Source organism: Coenobita brevimanus, chromosome 84 (genome assembly GCF_032717465.1).
Source record: "Coenobita brevimanus isolate Jiangsu-jjx chromosome 84, ASM3271746v2, whole genome shotgun sequence".
Classification (NCBI taxonomy): domain Eukaryota; kingdom Metazoa; phylum Arthropoda; class Malacostraca; order Decapoda; family Coenobitidae; genus Coenobita; species Coenobita brevimanus.
In genome coordinates, this window is record NC_137037.1 from 41987452 (window position 1) to 42011383 (window position 23932).

The 23932-nt window shown below is 43.3% G+C and overlaps 2 protein-coding genes across 2 annotated transcripts in view; one reads left to right on the top strand and one right to left on the bottom strand.

The window, feature by feature from the left end:
• LOC145410198 (DDB1- and CUL4-associated factor 13) overlaps positions 1–2646 on the bottom strand; it is a 41181-nt gene extending 38535 nt beyond the window's left edge. The window contains exon 1 of the mRNA XM_080280404.1: positions 2568–2646. Coding sequence (XP_080136530.1) covers positions 2568–2646 — 79 coding nt within the window. The remainder of the gene's footprint in view (positions 1–2567) is intronic.
• A 4783-nt stretch (positions 2647–7429) lies between these two features.
• Positions 7430–23932, top strand: part of RpL10Ab (ribosomal protein L10Ab) — a 37405-nt gene continuing 20902 nt past the window's right edge. Inside the window, exons 1-2 of the mRNA XM_080280433.1 lie at positions 7430–7472; positions 21637–21789. Coding sequence (XP_080136559.1) covers positions 7465–7472; positions 21637–21789 — 161 coding nt within the window. The 5' untranslated portion in view covers positions 7430–7464. The remainder of the gene's footprint in view (positions 7473–21636; positions 21790–23932) is intronic.

Here is a 23932-nt window from a genome sequence, read left to right on the forward strand (position 1 = left end):
TACTGTGTTATATCTTCACTACATTAATCAAATGGTATAATATATATAATAATACTGTACTGTACACTGAAAAACATGTCTTTTATTTACCAGTATCTTATTGCGGTGAATATAGCTGAAATGGTCAGGCAGTCCGGACTGCTTCTGGCTTTATCAGACTTTTTCCAATATATAAGAATTTAGTCCAGTAGCTCCTTGAGTCCGATAAAAGCGAATTCTGGTCTATTGAAGTCCAATATATCGAGGTTTTATTGTACACCCCATAACGATATCCCGTCCATGTAGTTAGTGTGTCCAGGTAAATACGATACTCCATGAGTCTGTCCCGCGAAGGCCCTGTGAAATAGTGTCCCTTCCCGTCGATGTCATGCGAGTAGGTAATAAGAGTTATATCCACCCGTCCCATGTCACATAAATGTAATATAAGATAGCCTGTACCTCGTCTATGTCATGCGGATGTGTTATAGATCATATAAGGTTTACCCACCTGGTTTACTCACCTGGTTGGCTACCCTACTACAATTAACAGTATGGCTCAGTAGGAATCTGCTTTTCAAGAAGTAGGGCAGACCATACTTGCTGGCACGCCAGCCCCGTTTCCTATATACATCATCATCAGAATAGACTATTGATTAGAGGCTGAGTTTTGTGCCATATGCACGGTAGTTGCACTACTTGAAGGACTTCGAATTAAGAGTCGTAGTTATTCAACATAGTCGAACAGGATGTGACCTAGTTGTGAGTGGAGGGACTTTTTAAATGATGCAACTGAGTCAGCGCTAACAGCATCATCTGAAAGAGAGTTCCAGAGGTCTATACATCTGATGCTGAAAAACCTGCGTCTACACTCGGCTGAAGTGCGGGGCTTGGCCACCTTGAATCTATGGCCCCTGGTGTGAGTTAATGAAGGAAGAGAAAAAAGCTCAGGCGGTGCAATTGAGGACCGGCGATGGAAAATTTTCCAGCATTTAACCCGTGCCGTCCCGGCGATGTGAATTAACGCGGCAACATTGCAAGGCCCCTAATTTGCACAATTTTCAATTTTCGCGAATGATTTCGCGAGTGATTTTTGGCACATATACACGGGACACCTTCCTCTATTCCTCTACAAGATGCCAAGCAGGAACAATGCCTTACACCGCATAACTTCTCCCCCCCTCCTTGCACGCCATTGTCTCGGCAATTCACCTGTTACCAGTGACCTGGCCAATAAAGACATTCAGGGCCAGAGTGATTCCCCAATTGATGACAATGTGGAGGACAAAGTTTATATAGCATTAGAGGAAGAAACAGTCAGAAATGATGATCAGGTAATGTGGGAAAAAAAAGGTCATGAATGGTGATGAGTTAGTGAGTGAAACAATGCTTATAATGCCTATATTACCGTTCGAAAACCAATATACTCTTGTACTACATATAAATTCATACCAAGTAAATAAATAAATGCTGTTTATGAGTGGATAAAATAGTTACCCTCCCACAGAACTCATTTTCTTTGGTGCCAGCCTGTTAGAAAACCCAGTCAGGTAAGGAAGTACTCGTACCTAAATCCGGTATTTTAAACCTCAGGTGAGCGATTTCTCTATGAATTTTCGATGTTTCTCACCAAAAGCGGAAGTTTGAGCCAAAAAAAAAAGAAAAGAAAAAAAAAAAAAAAAGGTCCAAAAATGTCAGGATGGGGCGGGTTAATGAGGTCAGCTCTGATCAGTCTCCTTTTTACAGAATACAGGCCCAGGTTTTGCAGGCAGTCAGCATAACTGAGTTTGGACAGGCCACTGATTTGCTTAGTCCATCTGCGCTGTACAGACTCCAGGAGCCTCTGATCTCCGTGGTAGCCTGTGTTCCATACAGTGGAGCCAAACTCCATGATGGGTCTATTTCACGCGGATATGTTACGGAATGAGAGGATATTCCCATCCCTGTCAGGCACGTATGTGCATATCGAGATAGACTGCTCCTAGTGGTTTTGATGTCTTCCCCCTCTGTGTACACTCTAGTGAGCCATATCCAGTGTATTGGAACTGTCACATGTGTATTGTATTGTGAAATCATTTTATGTAAGTGTGTACTGTAATCCTAGAGAGCAATTAAGGCATTGTATTGGTTAGGTCTGATCACAGGCCACAGTGTATATCATTGTACTGATCTGTGTGTTACATTCCACATTCAAAATACATGTGTCTTTGTTCAGTTGGTGTTTGGGTTTCCCCTCCTTGTCTGCATACTCTGGCTCAGTCAAGAATAAAGAACCCAAGGCCTGCACCATGCCTGAACCAGAAGAGCCAGGGTCAGGCAACGCTGCAAAACAAATACAGTATTTGAGGTCTTCCAACTATTGCATACCTCCTTTTCATTAAGTATTTTGTTTAAGCATTTCTTAAGCTGATTGATAAATACATTACTGTCCTCTAGCATTTTAAATAAGTCAGATTTTAGGCCATCTGGACCAGGAGCCGTTTTATAGTTTACATTTACCAACTCACTGAACCTGGGGAAGTCTTTAGCTTTACTCTCGGCACGATATGTAGAATACACGCTGTAACTCCCACCGCAAATGAAACCCTTACCTTTATGGATGTCCCTCTTAGTTTCACGGAGATAATGATCAGGGTTCCTGGATATGACTTTTATACTTTTGATGGACATATTTCACAAGGAGGAATACACATGGAAGTACACTGTGTACAAACGAGGTTCATTCGTCTTCTTCTTTGTCTGTATGTGATGGGTCTGCTGCTAATGTTATTGTTGCCTCATGATCACTAACTTTATTATTATTACTGTATTTCTGTAAAGCGAGTATACAGCATAAATTACCAGTTAGCTAAAAATGCAAATCATTCAACCTGAAAATCCTTAAGCAGTATAGGAGTCAAAAGTTCAACTGGGAACTCGGAAATCCATTGCACTTTAGCGCTTCCTTTGTTAATGCAAATTTACTTTTAGCAAGAATTTTGAGCTTCTAATGACAAAAAATCGATTGATTGATTGAATATTTAGTGTTGTAAGGGTATATGGAGTACGTGTACAACAAAAGAAGATGGTTGGTCTGCCACACAGTTCCTTCGGCAAATACAGTATTATACAGTCAGTGGTTATAAATTCATGGGCGTTGCCACACGACCTTTAGCAAATATTAGTCATAGTATGTGTTATAAAATGTAAGTGAATTTATAGATAGATTATATACAGGAGTGAGTTGTATCAGAGCAATATTGAAGGACAGCATGGGATTAAGGTGATGGCATCGCACCGCCTATCAGTGGTTGTAGTATATACGTTGGGCGCTTTGCCCATCACTCACCGAGACACCGACCTCATACAACGCACTGATAAGGCAGTGCGATATGTCAACACCATAGGCTGGGCCTCATGCTCTTATACCATACTTCTATGCTACTCTGATATTACTGCTCATTCATGTGTGTAATATACCTCCCGAATTCCTCTGCAGTTTATAACATATACTATGGCTTATGTTGATAAAGCTATAAAGGGCGTGTGGCTACACTCACGATCTTATAACCAATAACCGTATGTAACTGTTGAAGGTGTGTGGCAAGATCCACCACCTTTTTGTTGTATAATTACTCGTATTTCAAACACAGAGATGCACATAAATATACATGGTATAGAGGGAACGGGAATCGTGTTGAAAGAAGCCTGATTGATTATACGTGCTCGTAGAGAGATCGATGATGGGAATGGTTGCTGATACGAGGGCTGTGAGAGGACGATGTGGAGGTCTGTCAGATCATATGATTGTGGTATGCAAGATCAAGCTGAGAGGAGTGAGGTGGATCAGGAGAGAGAGGAGCAGTCAGGGAGAAAGACTGAAAGTTGAGAAGCTAAGGATCAAAGAAATGGCAGATGAATACAGGACCAAAGTAGAGGACGAGTTAGACTTACTGAATTGGAATGAAATGGATCTGGACAGACTATGGAATGCATTTAGGGATTGCTTAGTTAGGAATGCTAAAGCAGTGTGGCGTGGCAAGAGTAACAACAAAGAAGAAAGGTACGACATGGTGGGATGAGGAGGTAAAGACAGCTTTGTTTTGTTTTATTGTTTTATTGGGGCTTAATGGCCATCACCCTCCTGGTGGGGTATTAGGCCAGCCTCGTGTGTAGGTCTAATGGGATCAAACTCCTGCATCGCACAAAAAAACGCCGATCTAGGGGACCAGTCGAGTAGGGAGCATGTGGTAGAATGCTCGTAGATCGGCCAGCCGCACCTCCTCCCCCCTGACCATAAGCACAGGTCGTATTTCCTCACCCTGGTCGGCAGCCCGGAGCAGATCGTATAAGGTGGAATAGGTCGTTGCTCCGAGCTGGTACGACCGGGTGTGGGCGCTGAGGGCCAGGAGGTGTCGGTAGGAGGCTACGTCTAGCCGATCCTTGAGGTCAATGATGGAGGGGCGAGATGGGATGCCCTCCATCATCGGAGGAGGGGAGGACCCAGTGACCTCCTCCCCGGCCGAGGAGCCGGTCGACGCATCCTCGGCCATGGAAGTAGTGTCTGAAGAGTCCTGCCCCTCCTCTGTCATCGATGGTGGGTCGTGGACGTCAGCGGTGGTCTGGGCCGTATTCTCGTCCGTAGCTGGGTCAGTAACCGTGATAGCAGTCCGCCTGTTGAGGGGAGCCTCCAGCCTAAGCCGTTTCCTCGGGGTGGTGCGAGGGGCAGCAGGTCGTGGCTGCTGAGCCTGACGCTCCCGTCGGCGAGGAACCGAGTGTACATCGCGGACGAAGCACTCGGGGATGATAAGGCTGGGCAGCCCATTCTCCTCATAGATCTTAGAGAGCGGTGAAGGGAAAGAGGAAGAAGTGGCTAAAGTGGTTACAGGATAGGGGTTCAGTCGAAATAAGAACTGAATATGCTGAGAGCAAGAAGCACGTAAAGAGACTAGTGAAGAGGAAAAAGAAGGAGGTAAATGAGGATCTAGGAAGAAAAATGAATGCGAACTATCCTGAAAATAGAAAGTTATTCTGGAAAGAGGTGAGGAAATGTAGAAGTGAAAGCGGCAAGAAATGGGATGATGTGAAGGATGCAGGTGGAGATGAAGTGAGGACCAGATGGAAAGAAAATTTTGAAAGCCTGATGAATAGGAATAGAGATGGCAGAGCAGCTGTAAACATGCTTGGTATTGGGGATGTGCAGAGAAGGATTGCAGTGCCTGGAGACGTGACACTTGCACAGGTGAAGAGTGCTGTGAAGCGGCTGAAAAATGGGAAAGCAGCTGGGGTTGATGAGGTGTATGCAGAGATGCTTAAATGTAGTGGAGAGAAAGGAATGAGGTGCTTGTTGGAGATGTGTAAGAAGGCATGGATAAGTAAAGCTGTGCCTGCAGAATGGAAAAAGGCTGTGATTGTACCCCTGCACAAAAATAAAGGTGAACGAAGTCTATCTATCTATCTATAGCCCGACGCCCTAATCCCGCAAAGGGTGGCCGCAGACAAAACGCCTCCAAGTCGCTCTGTCACCCACCATTTGACTACCCTCCCCCCAACTCACCCCCCCCTCCCTCATATAGTGCACGAATTATCGTGGCATAAGCTTACTGAGTGTGGTAGGGAAGGTATATGGAAGAATTATTATAAAGTAAGAGAGATATCAGAAGTCCTAGTGAGTGATGAACAGGGTGGCTTTAGGAGTGGCAGAGGATATGTGGACCAAGTATTTGCAGTGAGACAGATAGTAGAGAAGGTTTGTGAGAAGGACCATAAGGTGTTTATGGCATTCATGGATCTGGAAAAAGCATATGAGAAAGTGGACAGAGAAGGATTGTGGAAAGTTTTGCGCAGGTACGGTGTAGAGGGTAAGCTGCTAGGTGCCGTCAAGAGTTTTTATGATGGTAGTGAAGCATGTGTCAGGGTTAATGGGCATCTAAGTGAATGGTTCACGATCAGTGTGGGCGTGCGACAAGGTTGTGTGATGTCCCCATATGGTTGTTCAATATGTGTATGGATGGGGTGATGAGAGAAGTAAAAACACGAGTAATGGAGAGAGGGATGGCATTGACAATGAATGGTGATGGATGGAGTATCTCAAATTTGTTGTATGCTGATGATGCAGTACTGCTTGCAAGTACCGGATAAGAACTTGGTAGGCTAGTGCAGAGTTTTGCTGATGTTTGTAAGCTTTGTTCCTTGACAGTAAATGTAGAAAAGAGTAAAGTGATGGTTATTGAGAGAGAAGGTGACTCCCAGTGCAATGTAACAATGAATGGAGAGAGACTGGAAATGGTGAGAGAGTTCAAATACCTGGGTACAGTGATAAAAAAGAGAGGAAAATGTGCAAAAGAAGTTGAAAGTAGAGTGACACAAGGAAGAAAAGTAGCTGGTGCAATGAAGGCCTTGATAAGAAACAGAGGCTTGAGTATTGCAGCTGCACGAGGTTTACATGAAGGAGTGTTAGTGCCAGCTTTAACATATGGAAGTGGGACTATGGTGTGGCATGAAAATGAAAAGTCAAGAGTAAGAGCAGTGGAGATGGGACTGCTGAGGAATGTATGTGGAGTACCGAGGGCGGATAGGATACGAAATAAATGTGATTCGTGAAAGATGCGGAATGAGGAAGTCGGTGGACACCAGAATTGGAGAGTGTACTGAGATGGTATGGTCATGTGGAGAGAATGGATAACAATAGAGTGGTGGAGAAGGTAAATCTGAGAGAATTCGGAGGAGGGAGAAGGCGAGGTAGGCCAAGGAGAAGGTGAAGAGATATGGTAGATGAATATGTGAGGAAGAGAGGTTTGGAGGTCGGTGAAGCTAGGAACTGACAGGAGATCGAGCTGGCTGGATGAATTTTGTGAGCAGTGCATGATCAGGGATTTTTGGTACCCCATTTTAACGTGGCAACGTCTGGATTGACTCTGTCAGATACGATTATGTGAAGCTACAGAACGTGGTGAATGTTTTTGGCGTATCCGATAGAGCCAGGATTCCGGGGGCTTGAATGATGAGTGAATGGAAGCGTGGCCCATTGGACTGGGAAATTTTGGGCTGTCTAGACGTTGCTACTCCTCACCCTGCCCTAGGGTGGGAAAGGAGGTCTGGATGATAATGATGATGATGATGTATAAAACTACTTGCTGAAGGAGATGTGTCGCAAGATCCACCACCTTTTTGTTGTATAAGTACGCTTCACCCCTTTACAGCAATAAATATTATCAATCATTACAACAGCATAATGTAAAGATCGTTTTTGAATTACGCGGCTGAACTGTGGGTAATATTCTGGAAATGGAAAAATTTTCACACCTGACACTATTTGCAGCAATGTTTTGACTGGATAAAGGTATAAGAAATAATGAAAGACAAAGGAATAATATATTAGGTTATAGAAAAAATATATATTTCAATTCTCAGGTTGAATAGTGTCAGCAGATCTGAAAATTTGCGGCAGTCGAGTGTCGTTTGACTGTAAATGCCCTTCTCAGCTCGGCAGCCCCACGGACCGCAAGGATGACGAGGTTTGTGGTGAATTTCTTGAGTAGTTTGACTGTCATATGGTAACTTCCTTAGCTCAGGTTGCTTGTAAGGACAAGAAAAGTGCTCGTGCATGATTTTGTACGTGTTTCTTGTGCTTTGAAGTGGGTAAATTGAATGAGATGAGCAAACACGTGGCCGCCCTGCCCAATGATGGCATGTATTAGCTGCTGAAAACCTGATGTATATTGTTTCTGAGGGTGGGCAGCCTCGACTGGATGTGCTCTTCATACAATGCCTAATTTTCACGTACTATGGCAGTATGTAGGCAATTTTAGATAACCCTGTTAATGATGGCTTTTATTACGATATTCATGTTCATAGAGGTAAACTGTACCTGTGCCGAATGGTACCGTGAATGCCGCATTTTTATAAGCACGGGGCGCTGGAACATGGTTGAACAAAACTTACGGGTAAAATTATAGTTTCAGCCAACCACAGAATTACGAGATTTGTATTAGTTTTAAAGGTGTTTTCGACAATTCTAAGACATGGCATTTTCATCGCATTTTTAATTTTACTCGTGAAGATAGCCAAACTCAACCTTCAAGAGAAAATTAGTTTCGACGAAGGTGCCATACAATAAAAGTGCCTTAGAATTGTCAAAAATACTGAAAAAACATCAATATATCGTAATTCTGTGGGTGGCTGAAACTATAAAAATATCTACCAAACCCAACCTTCAAGAGTAAATTAGTTGCGACAAAAATGCCATAGAAGAAAAGACTCTTAGAATTGTCAAAAATAACGAAAAAAAACATCAAAATATTGTAGTGCTGTGGCTGGCTGAAACTATAAAAATATCTCCTTATCTGGTTAACTCGGGTAGGGCACATTCTTCCCAAGAGTTACTGGCTGTGTTTTGGGGGGTCCTAGTCATGAATACAAGCATTGAAGCTAGATGGTCTGTTCCAGGTTATACCAAGAGTTTTGACAGTTTTATGTACCTTAATTGGTGTTTTACATTAGTTTTACTAGGTATGTGTGTGTTGTGCCATAAGAAAACATGAAAAGCCAATGTATGGTACTGGCATTTGTCATCGTTTGGGGATAATTATGTAATATCACTACATTCCTGTACATTGTACTGTGAAATGAAAGATACCAAAGTATCGTATATATTGTTTATATGCTTGCATGCATTGGCTGTGGGCACCTAATGGCAGCTGTTGATGCTGCTTGATCTCAGGCAGCCTCCCTGTTCAGTCTCACATCCCAGTGTTAGGTGGGGGTGCCCATCAGCTCTTCATATTGCTTGATCTTAGGCAACTTCCCTGTTCAGTCTTTTATCCCAGTGTTAGGTGGGGGCACCCATCATTCACCCACTTAACCCCTAAAGACCTACGCCTCATGATCGTGCTTTTGTGTAATTTGACACGCCAGCCTATCCCACACAAAAAACTGGGGGAGGGTAACTCTGCCCCTTTGGTGACGTATATGGGATCAGACCAATGAAAGCTAGAGCGTCTGGGGTGGTATGGCATGATTGGCCTCCTAAGGTAGGGGAGAAGAACCCCCCTCCCCACTGTCACTTTACCTCCCTCAGCCTCATTGCATCATCACATTGTTCCCTAGGCTCCCAACCAACCATACCTCAACATACCTCATACAGTGGTGTGTGCATAGCAACCCTTCTCCCCTCCCTCCCCCCTATCCCTCCATCACTTCCCCCCTCTGACTTCCTCATGGCTGACATTACAATTTCTTCATCTGATGTATTTTCTGCCAGCACTAGCCTCAGTACTAACAAGGCATATAGGCCTGATGGGGTCCCTCCTGTTCTCAAGAATTGTGCTTCTGTGCTTGCACCCTGCCTAGGCAAACTCTTTCGTCTTTGTCTGTCAACTTGTACCTTTCCTTCTTGCTGGAAGTTTGCTCTCATTCAGCCAGTCCCAAAGAAGGGTGACCACTCTCAACCCTCCAACTATCGTCCAATTGCTTTAACGTCCTGTATTTCAAAAGTTTTCGAGTCAGTTCTCAATAGAAAAATTTTAAGGCATCTTTCCTATCACAACCTTCTTTCTGATCGTCAGTACGGGTCCCATCAGGGACGCTCCACTGGCGATCTTCTCACCTACCTTTCAGACTTCTGGTCATCCTCCTTTCGGGACTTTGGCGAAAGCTTTGCCATTGCACTTGACATCTCAAAGGCTTTCGATTGAGTCTGGCGTAAATCTTTAATTTCCAAACTGCCCTCCTACGGTTTCTATCCTTCTATCTGTGCATCTCTAGCTTCCTTTCTGGTCATTCTATAGCCGCTGTTGTAGACGGCCATCATTCTTCTTCTAGATTTATCATCGGTGGTGTGTTCCTCAGGGCTCTGTCCTATCACCAACTCGCTTCCTTTTATTCATCAATGATCTTCTAAGTTGTACATCTAACCTTATCCACTCATACGCTGATGACTCCACCCTTCACCTTTCCATTCGGTTCCCGTGACGCCCATCTCAACAGGTACTTAACAAACAAGGGATGAGGCTATGGCACACCTAATGTCTGACTTGGCTCGTATCTCTGACTGGGGTAAAAATAATATGGTTGTTTTTAATGCATCTAAGACTCAGTTCTTACACCTATCAACATGACAAAATCTTCCGCAGGTCTATCTATCTATCTATTGCCAGACGCCTCAATCCCGTTTGGGGTGGCCACAAACAAATCGCCTCCAAGTCGCCCTGTCCCCCGCCATTTCACTGCCCTGCTCCCAACTCACACCCCCCTCTCTCATATACCTCTCCATCTCATCCTCGGCCTCCCCCTCCCTCTTCCCCCGTCCACCTCACTCACATACACTCTCTCTGTCAGTCTTTCACCCTCCATTCTCTCCACATGGCCAAACCACCTCAATGTGTTCTTCATAACGCTTCCTATTACATCCACATCAACACCACAACGCTCCTTTATATCCTCATTCGTCAACCTGTCTCTCCTTGTGACTCCACAGGCTCCTCTTAACTCATTTCCACGGCTCTCACTCTTGACTTGTGTCCTTCCAACAGCATCCAAGCTTCACTTCCATACGATAGAGTTGGTATCACAATACTTTCATGTACTGTAGTAATTTTTTCACTTCCATGCTCACTTCCCTGTTTCTTATCACTGCTTTCAAAGAACCAGCAACCTTTCTTCCCTGCTGTATCCTTTCAAGCACTTCACCCTCCAAACCTCCATCCTTACTCATCACACTGCCCAAGTACTTAAACGTACTCACATTTTCCAATTCCTCATCATCCAACCTCGCTGTACATTCACTGACTTCACCCCTCTCAAAGACCATCACTTTACTCTTCCCTACATTCACCTTTAGATTCGTTTCTTACACACTCTCCCAAACTCATCCACCAAGCCTTGCAGCTCCCCTTCGTCTTCACTCAACAACACAGTATCATCTGCAAACAACAGTACAGGGAGTTTCCAAACACTATCCTCTCTCACCAGGGCCACTCCAACATCCACTACCCTACCTTGTACCTCTTTTATTACCCCATCCATGTACAGATTGAACAACCATGGAGACATGACACATCCCTGTTTCAACCCAGCTTTCAAAGAGAAAAATTCACTTAGTTCACCATCCACACGCACTGCAGCCTTCGCACCATCATACATACTCTTCACAGCATTCAACGGCTTCCCATCTACTCCATATATTCTTAACACTTTCCACAATCCTTGTCTATCCACCCTGTCATATGCTTTCTCCAAATCCATGAAAGCCACAAACAACTTCTTTCCCTTCTCTAGAAACTTTTCCACTAAAGATCTAAGAATGAATATCTGATCTACACAACCTCTTCCCTTCTTAAAGCCTCTCTGTTCTTCTCCAACTAATTTCTCTGTTCTTTCTCTAACTCCGTCATTAAGTATCCTACCATACACTTTTCCTATTATACTAAGAAGACAAATGCCCCTACGATTACCACACACTTCTTTTTCCCCTTTTCCTTTGTACAAGGGAATAATTATACCTGGATGTGGTTGAGAAAATTAGGAGAAATACACTGAGGTGGTTTGGACATGTGAAGAGAATGGAGAATGAAAGACTGACTAAGAGGGTGTATGTAGGTGAGGTGGAGGGAGGGAGAGGGAGAGGTAGACCTAGGATGAGGTGGAGGGATGGAGTTGAGAGGTATATGAGGGAGGGGGGGTGAGTTGGGGGGAGGGTAGTCAAATGGTGGGTGACAGAGCAACTTGGAGGCGTTTTGTCTGCGGCCACCCTTTGCGGGATTAGGGCGTCGGGCTTTAGATAGATAGATAGATAGACTTCCAATCCTCCGGGACTCTACCTTCCTCCCAGGCCAATCTGCACATCTTCCACATCCATTCTACTACTATCTCTCCCCCATGCTTCAGCATTTCACGACACACTCCATCAATTCCTGGGGCTTTCCTCGATTTAACTTTCTTCATTGCTTCCACAACTTCTATCCTACTGATTTCTTCCTGTCTTCTCACCTCCCTCCTTCTCCCAGGCATTCCCCAGCCACTTATACTCACATTACTTCCATCCTCTATGTTCAACAATTCCTTAAAGTGTTCTCTCCATCTGCTCACTTTTACTCCCTTCTCCACTAGTAATCTACCATTTTTATCTTTCACTCCCCTGCTAACTACACTTCCACCCTGGCATACTCTTTTCACCTCTTTCCAGAACATTTTCTTACAGTCCCTCCACTTTACACTCAAATTCCTTCCAAATTCCTCATCCACTCTCTTACTAATATTTTCACCTCTCTCTTTCTTTCTACATATAACTCTCTCTTCCGCCTCTCAACTTCTTCCAGCCCCTATTTCTCATCCATTCATTGTATGCTTTTTTCTTTTGTGCCACAGCCTGTCTCGCCTCTTCAGTCCACCACGCTGTTCCTTGCACCCCCCTCCGTCTTCTCTTCCTTCCACACATCACATCACATGCCGCACATATTTCTTCTGTAAATATCCTACAGACACCTTCCACGTCTCCCACCTGCTCCAATTCATATTTGCCCAATCATTCCTCCACTTCTCTCTTATACTTTGACTTTTTCTCATCCTCTTGTAACCTTTCCACTCTCCTTACAACTACTCCTTCCTCTCGTCTTTCCCTTCTTCAATTCCTCCATCTTACTTGAATCCTAATTCTGGCCACCACCAAGTAGTGGTCAGAAAGTCCACTCCCCCAACCTGTATAAGCTCTTGCATCCATCACACATCTTCGCATCCTTTCATCCACACACACATAATCAATCATTGCCATCCTTTCATTCAGTTCACCACCCACCCTTCTCATCACTCGCCATGTATACCTGTGGATCATTTTATGCCTGAAGAGGATATTGGCTATCACCCTCCGAGCACAAATGTCCACTAACGCACTCCCATTCTCATCTATCTCAGCAGGCACACCCCACTCACCAACTATTCCATCCACCTTCACATTCCCAACTTTACCATTCATATCACCGATCAAAAACACTCTTACATTCCTTCCAAACTTTTCCATGCACACTTCTACATTTGTCCAGAACTCTTCTCTCACTCTTCTAGCACGATCTTGCATTGGCGCATACACACACACACACACACACACACACACACACACACACACACACACACACACACACACACACAATCACCCACATTTGTATTCCAACTTTCAACTTTGCCCACACAATCCTTGACCCAAGTGATCCATACTGTCTTATGCTCTTCCATCTTTTACTCACAACTGTACATACTCCTTCCTTTGCCCTCTCATTCTCACCTGCTCCTGCACATATACCCCATCCATACTCCCATTCTCTCACAGTTTCTCCTCTCCATTTTGTTTCAGTTATTCCACATATATCCACTTTCGCACCCTCAAGCACCTGGACAATCTCTCTCTCTTTCACCTTATCATTCGCTTCTCTTACATTCCACATTCCGATAACCATGTCCTTTGTCCGGTCCTTGGTCGTCATCGTTTGGTCAGTCCTTGTCCGAGGCTTATTGTTTGTTTTTTTTAGTTGTGTTCCGGGGAGGGGCACAAATCCTCCGCCACAGGTATACCCACTAATGTTTAATAATATTCAGCTTAATCCTGCATCATCCTTGAACATGTTTGGGGTTTCATTTACTCGGGACTTATCTTGGAAAGATCATATTACATCTCTTGTAAAATCTGCTTCCAAGAGATTGGGTGTGCTAAGCCGACTCCGCTCTTTCTTTACCCCTGCACAATTGTTAACTCTATACAGGGGTTTTATCCACCCCTGTTTGGAGTACAACTCTCATGTGTGGGGAGACTCCCCACATACAGCTCTTCTCAATAGGGTGGAGTCAGAGGCTTTTCATCTCATTAACTCTCCTCCTCTTACTGACTCCCTTCAACCTCTGTCTCTTCGCCGCACTGTTGCATCTTTATCTCTTTTCTATTGCTACTTTAATGGTCACTGCTCCTCTGAACTGTCTGCTTGCATTCCTCCACCTCTACGACGGGCACGTGGCACCCGTCTGGCAGCAAACTCTCATCCCTTTTCTGTCCAACTCTCTAATGCAAGAGTTAACTGTTACTCCCAGTCTTTCATTTATGCAACAGGTCAACTCTGGAACTGTCTCCCTCTGTCTGTATTTCCTGCTGCCTATGATCTCCAGTCTTTCAAACGCAGTGTGGCCAGGCATCTCAAAATGATCGAATCTTGAATTTGGCTCTCTGTTGTATTTTGTTTTTCTCTTGGAGGGAACTGTTGTTGCAGGTTCATGGCCTTTGGTTCCTTCTTCCTCAAAAAAAAAAAAAAAAAAAGAGAGAGAGAGAGAGAGAGCCACACACACTCCACCTCCACTTTTCGCCTGGCTTGTTTTGTTGCTATGGGCGTTTATCACACTGACATTTCATGCCTAGGGAACACTTCACATTGACATTACTGTAGTTTTGTATATATAATTATTTACCATAAATAATGTATTTTCTGTACATTTTCTATTTTCGCCCGTGGGGGATTGGTAACTTTTTTGCATCTTTGATGGGCGATTGTGTGACAACTTTTTGGTCAATCTGGCTGAAACATACATTTTGAGGTGTGTAAATTAAGTCTCTTGAAATGTGGAAGATAATTTTTTACCATGGTGAAAGTTGAAAAATCGACCCAGTTTTGTGGCTGGAGAGGACAGACCTGCTGAGCAAATTGCATACTTTAGAGGTTAATGTAGCGATACTCTTTTTAGGGTACTTCTACATTGAGTGGCAAACCAGATGATTTCTTATAAACCAGGGAGTCATTGACAGCGCTGGGTGGTAACCTTATAACTAACCAACACGTGTTCCCTACATGACAAGTGGGTTGGCGTAGGGTTAGTGTCCCTCCCCTAAAAACACGAACAAGAAGCCTCAGACCAGGACTGACCAACAGGTGACGACTAAGGACCGAACGAAGGACATGGTATGGATTGCGGCATAGAATGTAAGAGGTGCAAATGATGAGGTGAAAGAGATTGTCCAGGTGCTTGAGGATGCAAAAATGGGTGTATGTGGATTAACTGAAACTAGAGAGTTGTGAGTGTGAGAGAATGGGAGTATGGATGGGGTACATGTGCAGGAGTGGTTGAGAATGAGAGGGCAAAAGAGGGAGAGTGTATTGTGTGCAAGGGGTAGAAGGAAAATATAAAAGAGTATGGATCAGTTGACTCAAGGATTGTGTGGGTAAGATTGAAAGTTGGACTGTAAATGTTGGTGATTGTGTGTGTATGCACCAATGTAAGATCATGCAAGCAGAGTGAAAGAAGAGTTCAGGACAAATGTGGAAGTGTGCATGGAAAAGTTTGAAAGGAATGAGTGTTTTTTATTAGAGATATGAATGGAAAAGTAGGGAGTATGAAGGTGGATGGAGTAGTTGGTGAGTGGGGTGTGCCTGCAGAAGTGGAAGAGAATGGCAGTGCTTTAGTGGACATTTGTGCTGGGAGGGGGTTGGTGGTAGCCAATACCCTTTTCAGACACAAAATGATCCACAGGTATACATGGCAAGTGATGAGAAGAGTGGGTGGTGAACTTAATGAGCAGAAGGCAGTGATTAAGTGTGTGTGGATGATAGAATGAGATGGTGTGTAATGGATGCAAAAGCATATAGAGGTTGTGGGAGTGGACTTTCTGATTACCAGTCGGTGGTGGTGAGAATCAAGTTCAAATGAAATGGAGGAATAGAAGAAGGGAAGGACATGAGGAAGTAGCTCATACAAGGAGGGTAGAAAAGTTTCAAGAGGATGGATAAAAAGGCAGAATATAAGAGGGAAGGTTAGGACCAATTGGGTTAATGTGATTTGAAGCAGAAGGGAGACCTGGAAGGTGTGTGCAAGATATTTGCAAAAGAATTATGTGCAGCATGTGAGGTGGTGTGTGGGTTGAAGAGGAGACAAAAGGGGGTACAAGGAACAGCATGATGGAATGAAGAGGTGAGATGGGCTGTGGCACAAAAGAAGAAAGCAGTGGATGAGAAACAGGTTTGGTGGAAGTTGAGACAGACGAGAGAGTTATATGTAGAGAGGAAGAGAGGTGAAAAGATTAAGAAGAGAGTGGAATAGGAATTTGGAAGGAGTTTCAGTGTAAAGAAAATGTTCTGGAAAGAGGTAAAGAGAGTTAGACAAGGTGTTAAAGAAGTTAGTTGGGGAGTGAAAGGTAAAAGTGGTAGATTACTAGTGGAGAAGGGAGAAAAAGTGAGCAGATGGAGAGAACATTTCAAGGAATTGTCGAGCATAGAGAATGAAAGTACTGCGAGCGTAAGTGGCTGGGAGGAGAGATGTGAGAAGAGAGGAAGAAATCAATGGAATGGTAGTTGTGGAAACAATGAAGAATGTCAAAAGGGGGAAAGCCCTAGGAATTGATGGAGTGTGTGGTGAAATGCTGGAGCATGTGGGAGAGATATTAGTAGAATGGGTGTGAAAGATGTGCAGATTGGCCTGGGAGGAAGGTAGAGTCCCGGAGGATTGGAAGTCAGGTATAATTATTCCCTTGTACAAAGGAAAAGGAGAAAAAGAAGTGTGTGGTAATTATAGGGGCATTTGTCTTCTTAGTATAATAGGAAAAGTATATGGTAGGATACTTATTAACTGAGTTAGGGAAAGAACAGAGGAATTAGTTGGAGAAGAACTGAGGTTTTAGGAAGGGAGTGGTGGCGACCATCATCCCCGCACTTGATGTAGTGCTGCCTACTTCTTCCTTAGCCTTTATCATTCTTTTTCTGTGCCCGCCCTTCTCTCTTCCTATTTCTCCCATCTTTCCTGTCACTTCTTATTGCTTTTCTTTCCCTTACAGGTGGCTTTACATCGAGTGACAAGCCAAATGGTTTCATGTAAGCCATGAAACCATTTACAGTGCTGGGTGGTAACCATATAACCAAACTATACGTGCTCCCTACATGTCAACAAGTGGGTTGGTGGAGGGTTAGTGGCCCTCCCCGTAAAACAAATAACTCAAAGTCAAATGACCACCCCTTACGGGATTATGGCGTCTGGCAATAGATAGATAGATAGATATGAGGTTGTGTAGATCAGATATTCATTCTTAGGTCTTTAGTGGAAAAGTGTCTAAAGAAGGGAAATAAGTTGTATGCAGCCTTCATGGATTTGGAGGAAGCATATGACAGGGTGGATAGACATGGAATGTGGGAATTATTAAGAATATATGGAGTAAATGGGAAGTTGCTGAATGCTGTGAAGGGTAAGCTATGTATGAGGGTGCTAAAATTGCAGTGCATGTGGGTAGTGAACTAAGTGAATTTTCTTTCTGGAGGTTCGATTGAAACGGATGTGTCATGTCTCCATGGTTGTTCAATCTGTATGTGGATAAGGTTGTAAAAGAGTTATAAGGTAGGGCAGTGGATGTTGGAGCAGCCCTAATGAGAGAGGGTAGTGTGTGGAAACTCTGTACTGTTGTTTGCAGATGATACTCTGTTAAATGAAGATGATTGGGAGCTGCAAGGCTTGGTGAATGAGTTTGGGAGAGTGTAAGAAACGAAATCTATAGGTGATTGTAGGGAAGAGTAAAGTTATGGTCTTAGAGAAATGAAGTCAGTGAATGTACAGTGAAGTTGGATGAGGATAAAATGGAAAAGTGTGAGTGCATTTAAGTACTGTCCTTGGGTAGTGTGATGAGTAATGATGGAAGTTTAGAGGGTGAAGTGCTTGAAAGGGTGCAGCAAGGAAGAAAGGTTGCTGATTCTTTGAAAGCAGTGATGAGAAACAGGGAAGTGAGCATGGAAGTGAAAAAGTCACTGCATGACAATACAGTGCTTGTTGTGATACACCAACTCTAACGTATGGAAGCGAAGCTTGGACCTTGTTGGAGGGACACAAGTCAAGAGTGAGAGCAGTGGAAATGAGTTACTTGAGAGGAGCATGTGGAGTCACATGGAGGGACAGACTAACAAATGAGGAAGTGAAGGAGCAATGTGGTGTGGATGTTGATGTGATAGGAAGCGTTAGAAGAAACACACTGAGGTGGTTTGGCCATGTTGAGAGGATGGAGAGCGTGAGACTGATGAGGAGAGTGTATGTGAGTGAGGTGGAAGAGGGGAGGAGGAGGAGGAGGCTAAGGATGAGATGGGGCACTGGAGTGGAGAGGTATACGAGAGTTGGTGTGAACTGGGAGCAGGGCAGTGAAACGGCGGGGGGAAAGGCGACATGGAGGCGACTTGTTAATTTTGTTTGTGGCCACGCCTTACGGAAGTGAGGTGTCTGGCAATAGGTAGATAGATCCCTGAGGTCACAGTGACCTCATCCCAGTCTCTTTCAGCCTTCCTCTAGCAACCATACCCCCTATCATTCACACTTCTCTTTCCACACCCAGTTGTCATCCTACATCCTCTCAACATGCACAAACCACCATAATCTGTCCTTTCTCGTTACAGTAATATTCACCAGTTCCATCCTTCCCCTCAACTCCTCAGTTGTAAACATAGACCGAACCCCTCCTGGCCTAGCTGGCAAATCCTTTCACTTTTTCCCTACTACAAGATGATTTTGTCCAACTGTGTGTGTGTGTGTGTGTGTGTGTGTGTGTGTGTGTGTGTGTGTGTGTGTGTGTGTGTGTGTGTGTGTGTGTGTGTGAGTGAGAGAGAGAGAGAGAGAGACTCTGGGCATAGGCTTCACAGCTAGCTCTCAAGGTTCAGTAGTCCTCCTACAGACTATACACCTCTACATGTCACCACTTTGGCACCAACACCCACCTGCAGGATTGGATACATGGTAGGGCTTTCTCATACAAGACTGGTTTAATTGTATTAGCAGGGGTACTTTTATGACATGTCAGCAGGTCTTCTGGTAGATCAGGAAAGTCTACTTTTATGAAATTAATATCCTTAAACTGTTCCTGGCCCCAGCTGGGATTCAAACATGGGTCCATTAGGGCTGCAGGCCCCCTGTCTGCTGACTCAGTCATCTCAGTAGGGCATTCTCGTGCATGTAGTAGAAGTATGGAAAATGAAAGCTTATTTAGACTGGTAGAAATTCCCTCTGCTGGATAAAAAGGTTAAGAGTTTAACCTGTGCAGAATGATTGAGTGTATCCTATGTATCTATCTATTGCCAGATGCCTTAACCCTCCTCCATGTCGCCCTGTCCTCTGCCATTTCACTGCCCTGCTCCAAGCTTATACCCCCCTATCTCATATTCCTTTCCACTCCATCCTTCGATCTTGTCCTTGGCCTCCACCTCACTCACATACTGTACACTCGCCTCATCAGTCTCTCACTCTACATCCTCTCCATATGGCCAAACCACCTCAGTGTGTTTCTCCTAACGTTTCCTATCACATCCACATCCACACCACAATGGTCCTTCACATCCTCATTTGTCAGGCTGTCTTTCCATGTGACTCCACAGGCTCCTCTCAGATAACTCATTACCACTGCTCTCACTTTTGACTTCTGTCCCTCCAATAAGGTCCAAGCTTCACTTCCATACATTAGAGTTGGTATCACAATACTGTCATGTAGTAACTTTTTCACTTCCATGCTTACTTCCCAGTTTCTTATCACTGCTTTCAAGGAACCAGCAACCTTTTTTGCTTGTTCTACCCTTCAAGCACTTCACCCTCCAAACTTCCATCTTTCTCATCACACTACCTAAGTACTTCATGCACTCACATTTTCCATTTCCTCTTCATCCAGCGTCATTGTACATTCACTGACTTCACTTCTCTCTAAGACTATAACTTACTCTTTCCTACATTCTCCTTTAGATTCTGTTTCTTACACACTCCCAAACTTATCCACCAAGCCTTCCAGCTCCCCTTCGTCTTCACTTCACAACACAGTATCATCTGCAAACAACAGTGCAGGGGGTTTCCAAACACTGCCCTCTCTCACTATGGCCACTCTAACATCCACTGCCCTATCTTGTACTGTATCTCTTTTATAACCCCATCAATATACAGATTGAACAAACATGGCAGGGCTCTTGTTTGGCGAGCCACAGCTCGCAAATGCGATTATTTTTTCCCTTCTGCGAACAAGTTTTTCATCCAAGTCGCCTTTCGGCGAGGAGAAAATACATCAACTTCAAAACACAGAAAACTACAAAATAAGTAAATCACACTTAAATGAACAAAAAAGCACATTGTGATAGATTATTAAGTCTTTCCTTATCGCCATTCTGAATCTTTATAAATAGACCGACGAATGTTGCCGAGCGTACCCGAACTAAAGCCTGAATGTTCCAGAGATGGTTTGTTTACAAATATTGTGGCTCGTAGTCAGTTTGGCTACTAAAAATTTATTTGGCTCATAAATCTGAAACCTTAGGAGCCAAGTGGCTTGCAGCCATCTGCAGTTAGCAAGAGCCCTGCATGGAAACATGACACATTCCCGTTTCAATCCAACCTTCAAGTAGAAAAATTCACTGAGATCACTATCCACACACACTGCAGCCTTAGCACCATCATACATACTCTTCATAGCATTCAGCAACTTCCCATCTGCTCCAGATATTCTTAATAATTTTCACAATCCTTGTCTATCCACCCTGTCTTATGCTTTCTCCAGATCCATGAAGTTCGCTTACAACTTTTCCCTTCCATAGAAACTTTTCCACTAAAGATCTAAGAATGAATATCTCATCTACACAACCTCTTCCCTTCCTAAAACTTCCCTGTTCTTCTCCAACAAATTCCTCTGTTATTTCCCAAACTCTGTCAATAAGTATCCTACCATTTACATTTCCTATTACACTAAGAAGACAAATGCCCGTATGATTACAACACATTTCTTTTTCCCCTTTTCTTTTGTACAAGGGAATAATTATACCTGACTTCCAATCCTCTGGGATTCTGCCTTCCTCCCAGGCCAATCTGTACATGTTCCACATCCATTCTCCTACTATCTCTCCTCCTTGCATCAGCATTTCACTGCATACGCCTTCAATTCCTGGGGCTTTCCAAATTTTGACTTTCTTTGCTTCCACAACTTCCATCCCATTGATTTCTTCCTCTCTTCCATGTCAGGAAAAGGATTAGCACTTTGATTCAACTTTTATTAGTGATAGGTGATGGCAATGCTCATCCACTCACTTGATGTAGTGCTGCCTGCTTCTTCCTTCACCCTTATCATTCTTATCTGTGACTGACTTTCTTTGTTCCTGTTTCTCCCATCTTTCCTGTCACTTTCTATTACTCCAATTTTCAGGTAGCTATGCATTGAGTGACATGCCTAGTGGTTTGCTATAGGCTAGGAAACCATTTACAATACTGGTATTGGGTGGTAACCAATCCATACAGTTCCCTACATGTCAAAGTGGGTTGGAGGAGGGTTAGTACCCCTCCCTGTAAAACAACGAACTCAGAGGTAAATGGTCACCCCTTTTGGGATTATGGTATCTGGCTATTTTTTTTATTTTTTTTTTTCCCCTGACATATGGTTAGCTTAGGCTTTTCAGACTGGAGAGGTTAGATAATAACCATCATTATCCCCACCAGTAAGATATTTTTCATAAATTAATGAATTGAATAAAACTGAAAGGGGCAAGAAGGATAAAATACCAGTACATCATAATAATGGAATTGGTGCAGTGAGTGTGAATGGGCCAGTTATCTGTTCCTACAGCTTGATCAGTAGTATGTGAGAACATCAAGTTTTTAAAAAATTACTTATATTGCTTGTGGCCTTTAATATATTAATATTCATTGTGGTTGTCCTGGTGCCAGCAAGGTGACAAGAGACACGCTGTATGAGTGTGTAAATGCTACACTGCAAGGTTCCAAGGACAAGAAGCGACGCTTCAGGGAGACTGTGGAACTCCAAGTGGGGTTGAAGAACTATGACCCTCAAAAGGACAAACGTTTTAGTGGCACCGTAAAGTAAGTGTTGACCTAGCAATCAGGTGGTGGTAACAGCAGGTTCACTTACACCTCATCACATTCCCTCCACCCTCATTCCACTTCCCATGCTGAAATATACCCCTCCCCCCCTTTTTTTTTTCACTTTTCCCTCCCAAACATCTTTTTCCTAACAGTTTCTTTAATACTTCATGTTTTTAGGAAATTTCTTCAGTATAATAATTGTGATGGAGCTTTAGCCTATGAACCAAAATTACATAATTAAGTTTAGAGTGTCAAAGTGACTGTCTGCACAGTATTTGTTACTTAGGTATATGTTTAGGTCAAGTATTGATATCCCTGTGTGGTTAGCTTTGGTTAGGTATAGGTAGCCTTTTGCAGTTAGATTAGGTATTGATATCTTTTTCACTTATATTGATTAGGAGATGCCACACTAAGCCCAAAACAAGGCACAGATACATGCTGCCAGAATTTTTAATTTATTATTTTGCGGGCAGTGCAGAGTGCTCACATACAGGTATTTTTTCTTAATAATAATATATACAAATTTTTCTCATTGAAGGTGAGCCTTGTGTGTAATAATGAGGTCACAAAATTCTTTGTGATGTTTGAATGTTTTGTGGTGTTGTCTGTATAGAGGTACATACATCAAGGGATGAAGCGTTATCGGTTTTACATGTATGAATACTGTATTTCATGATTTATACTTTATTCAAATGTTGCCAGTGGTCACCAGCAAAGGTATTAACCCCTTCTTTACCGACCCCTCCCCCGAATGTAAACACTATGTTTACCCCCCATACCGACCTGATGGTTCCCCCTCCCGTAGCGTGAGGGGTAGTGTATGTTTTATTGCCACGTCCAAACTATTCACACTTTGTTATTTGTTTGTATATTGATGATCTCATAAAGCCAACGTGATATTGCTATTGCAATGAAATGATTATAAAATAACTCATTATATAAGTTTTCATACCTTATGCTAAAGTACTGTTACCCAGGTAACTATAGTACAGATTGGCTTGAAAAGAATGTCATGCACAGATGGATGGCTTATTTATTTACCTTGTAAATTGAGTTGATTTTGGACAATAAATAACGGTCTAATTATGTCGATAAAGTAGTGATGTGCTGTGGTGTGCTCAAAGGCAGACGCAAACAGGTGAAGCCAGGCCATATGCGAAAGATAGGAATAAAATAAAAGAAAATGGAGAAGGAAGAGGATGTAATGTATAACAAAATAAACAAAAAGGAAAGCCATAATAACAAACAAAATAAAGGAAGTGAAAAGTAAACTATGAAAGAAAAAAAAAAAGGTAAGTGAAAGACAAGAGAATGAAGAGAAAGAAGGTAGGAAGGAGTGCATGTTGGCTACTGGCTGTGCCAGGCCTGGAAATGTTCTGGAGAACATAAGCCAGGCTGTTCATTACATGCAGGGCAGTATTTCCTAGACCACTTTGTTCGCCCTTCAGCAATACATACTCTGCATCTTCGTTGTGGCCGACGACGTGTTGCAGTAGCAGGTATGGGCATGAGGCCATGAGTTAGCTGTGGCTGTGCAGCATCAGAGGTGCTATGTTGTGCACCTGTAGGTGGGGTGTATCTTGTTCTTTTTTGTTTTTTCTTAGGAGACAGTATTTCTTCATTTGCAGTGAGCAAGGCAACATAACCCAGACTGTATTCATACAAAAGTTCATGAATAACAGTTTTCAGGAAGTCATGGTACTCAATACTCCTAGTACATGCATGTAGGTTTTGGTATACAATGCGAGCATTCGGTACCATTCTAGTTACCATGTGCAATCCTAGCTTTTTGAACCATGCGAAGGATTTCCTTGTGGGATCGTAGGGTTCAAGTACTTGATCCACAAAATCTACAGCTCCCATCTGCTCATTGTACCTCTGAATAGGTAGGGGCTTCTTGACCATCTCTACGTTTCCACCTCTCAGGTGATGTGTGTGCTCCACATAACCAGCCTCATACTTAGTTGTGATAACATGCACAACTTTACGATCACAGTACTTGATAACAAGAATATCCTCCTTTCTCCCAAATACAGCTTGAGGCATTTGAAGTCGCTGGGATGAGATGTTCTTTGGTACCCCTCTGTTTGGATGAATTGTCCCAGTGGTTAGTGTCTTCTTACTAAGTAAAAATTCAGCA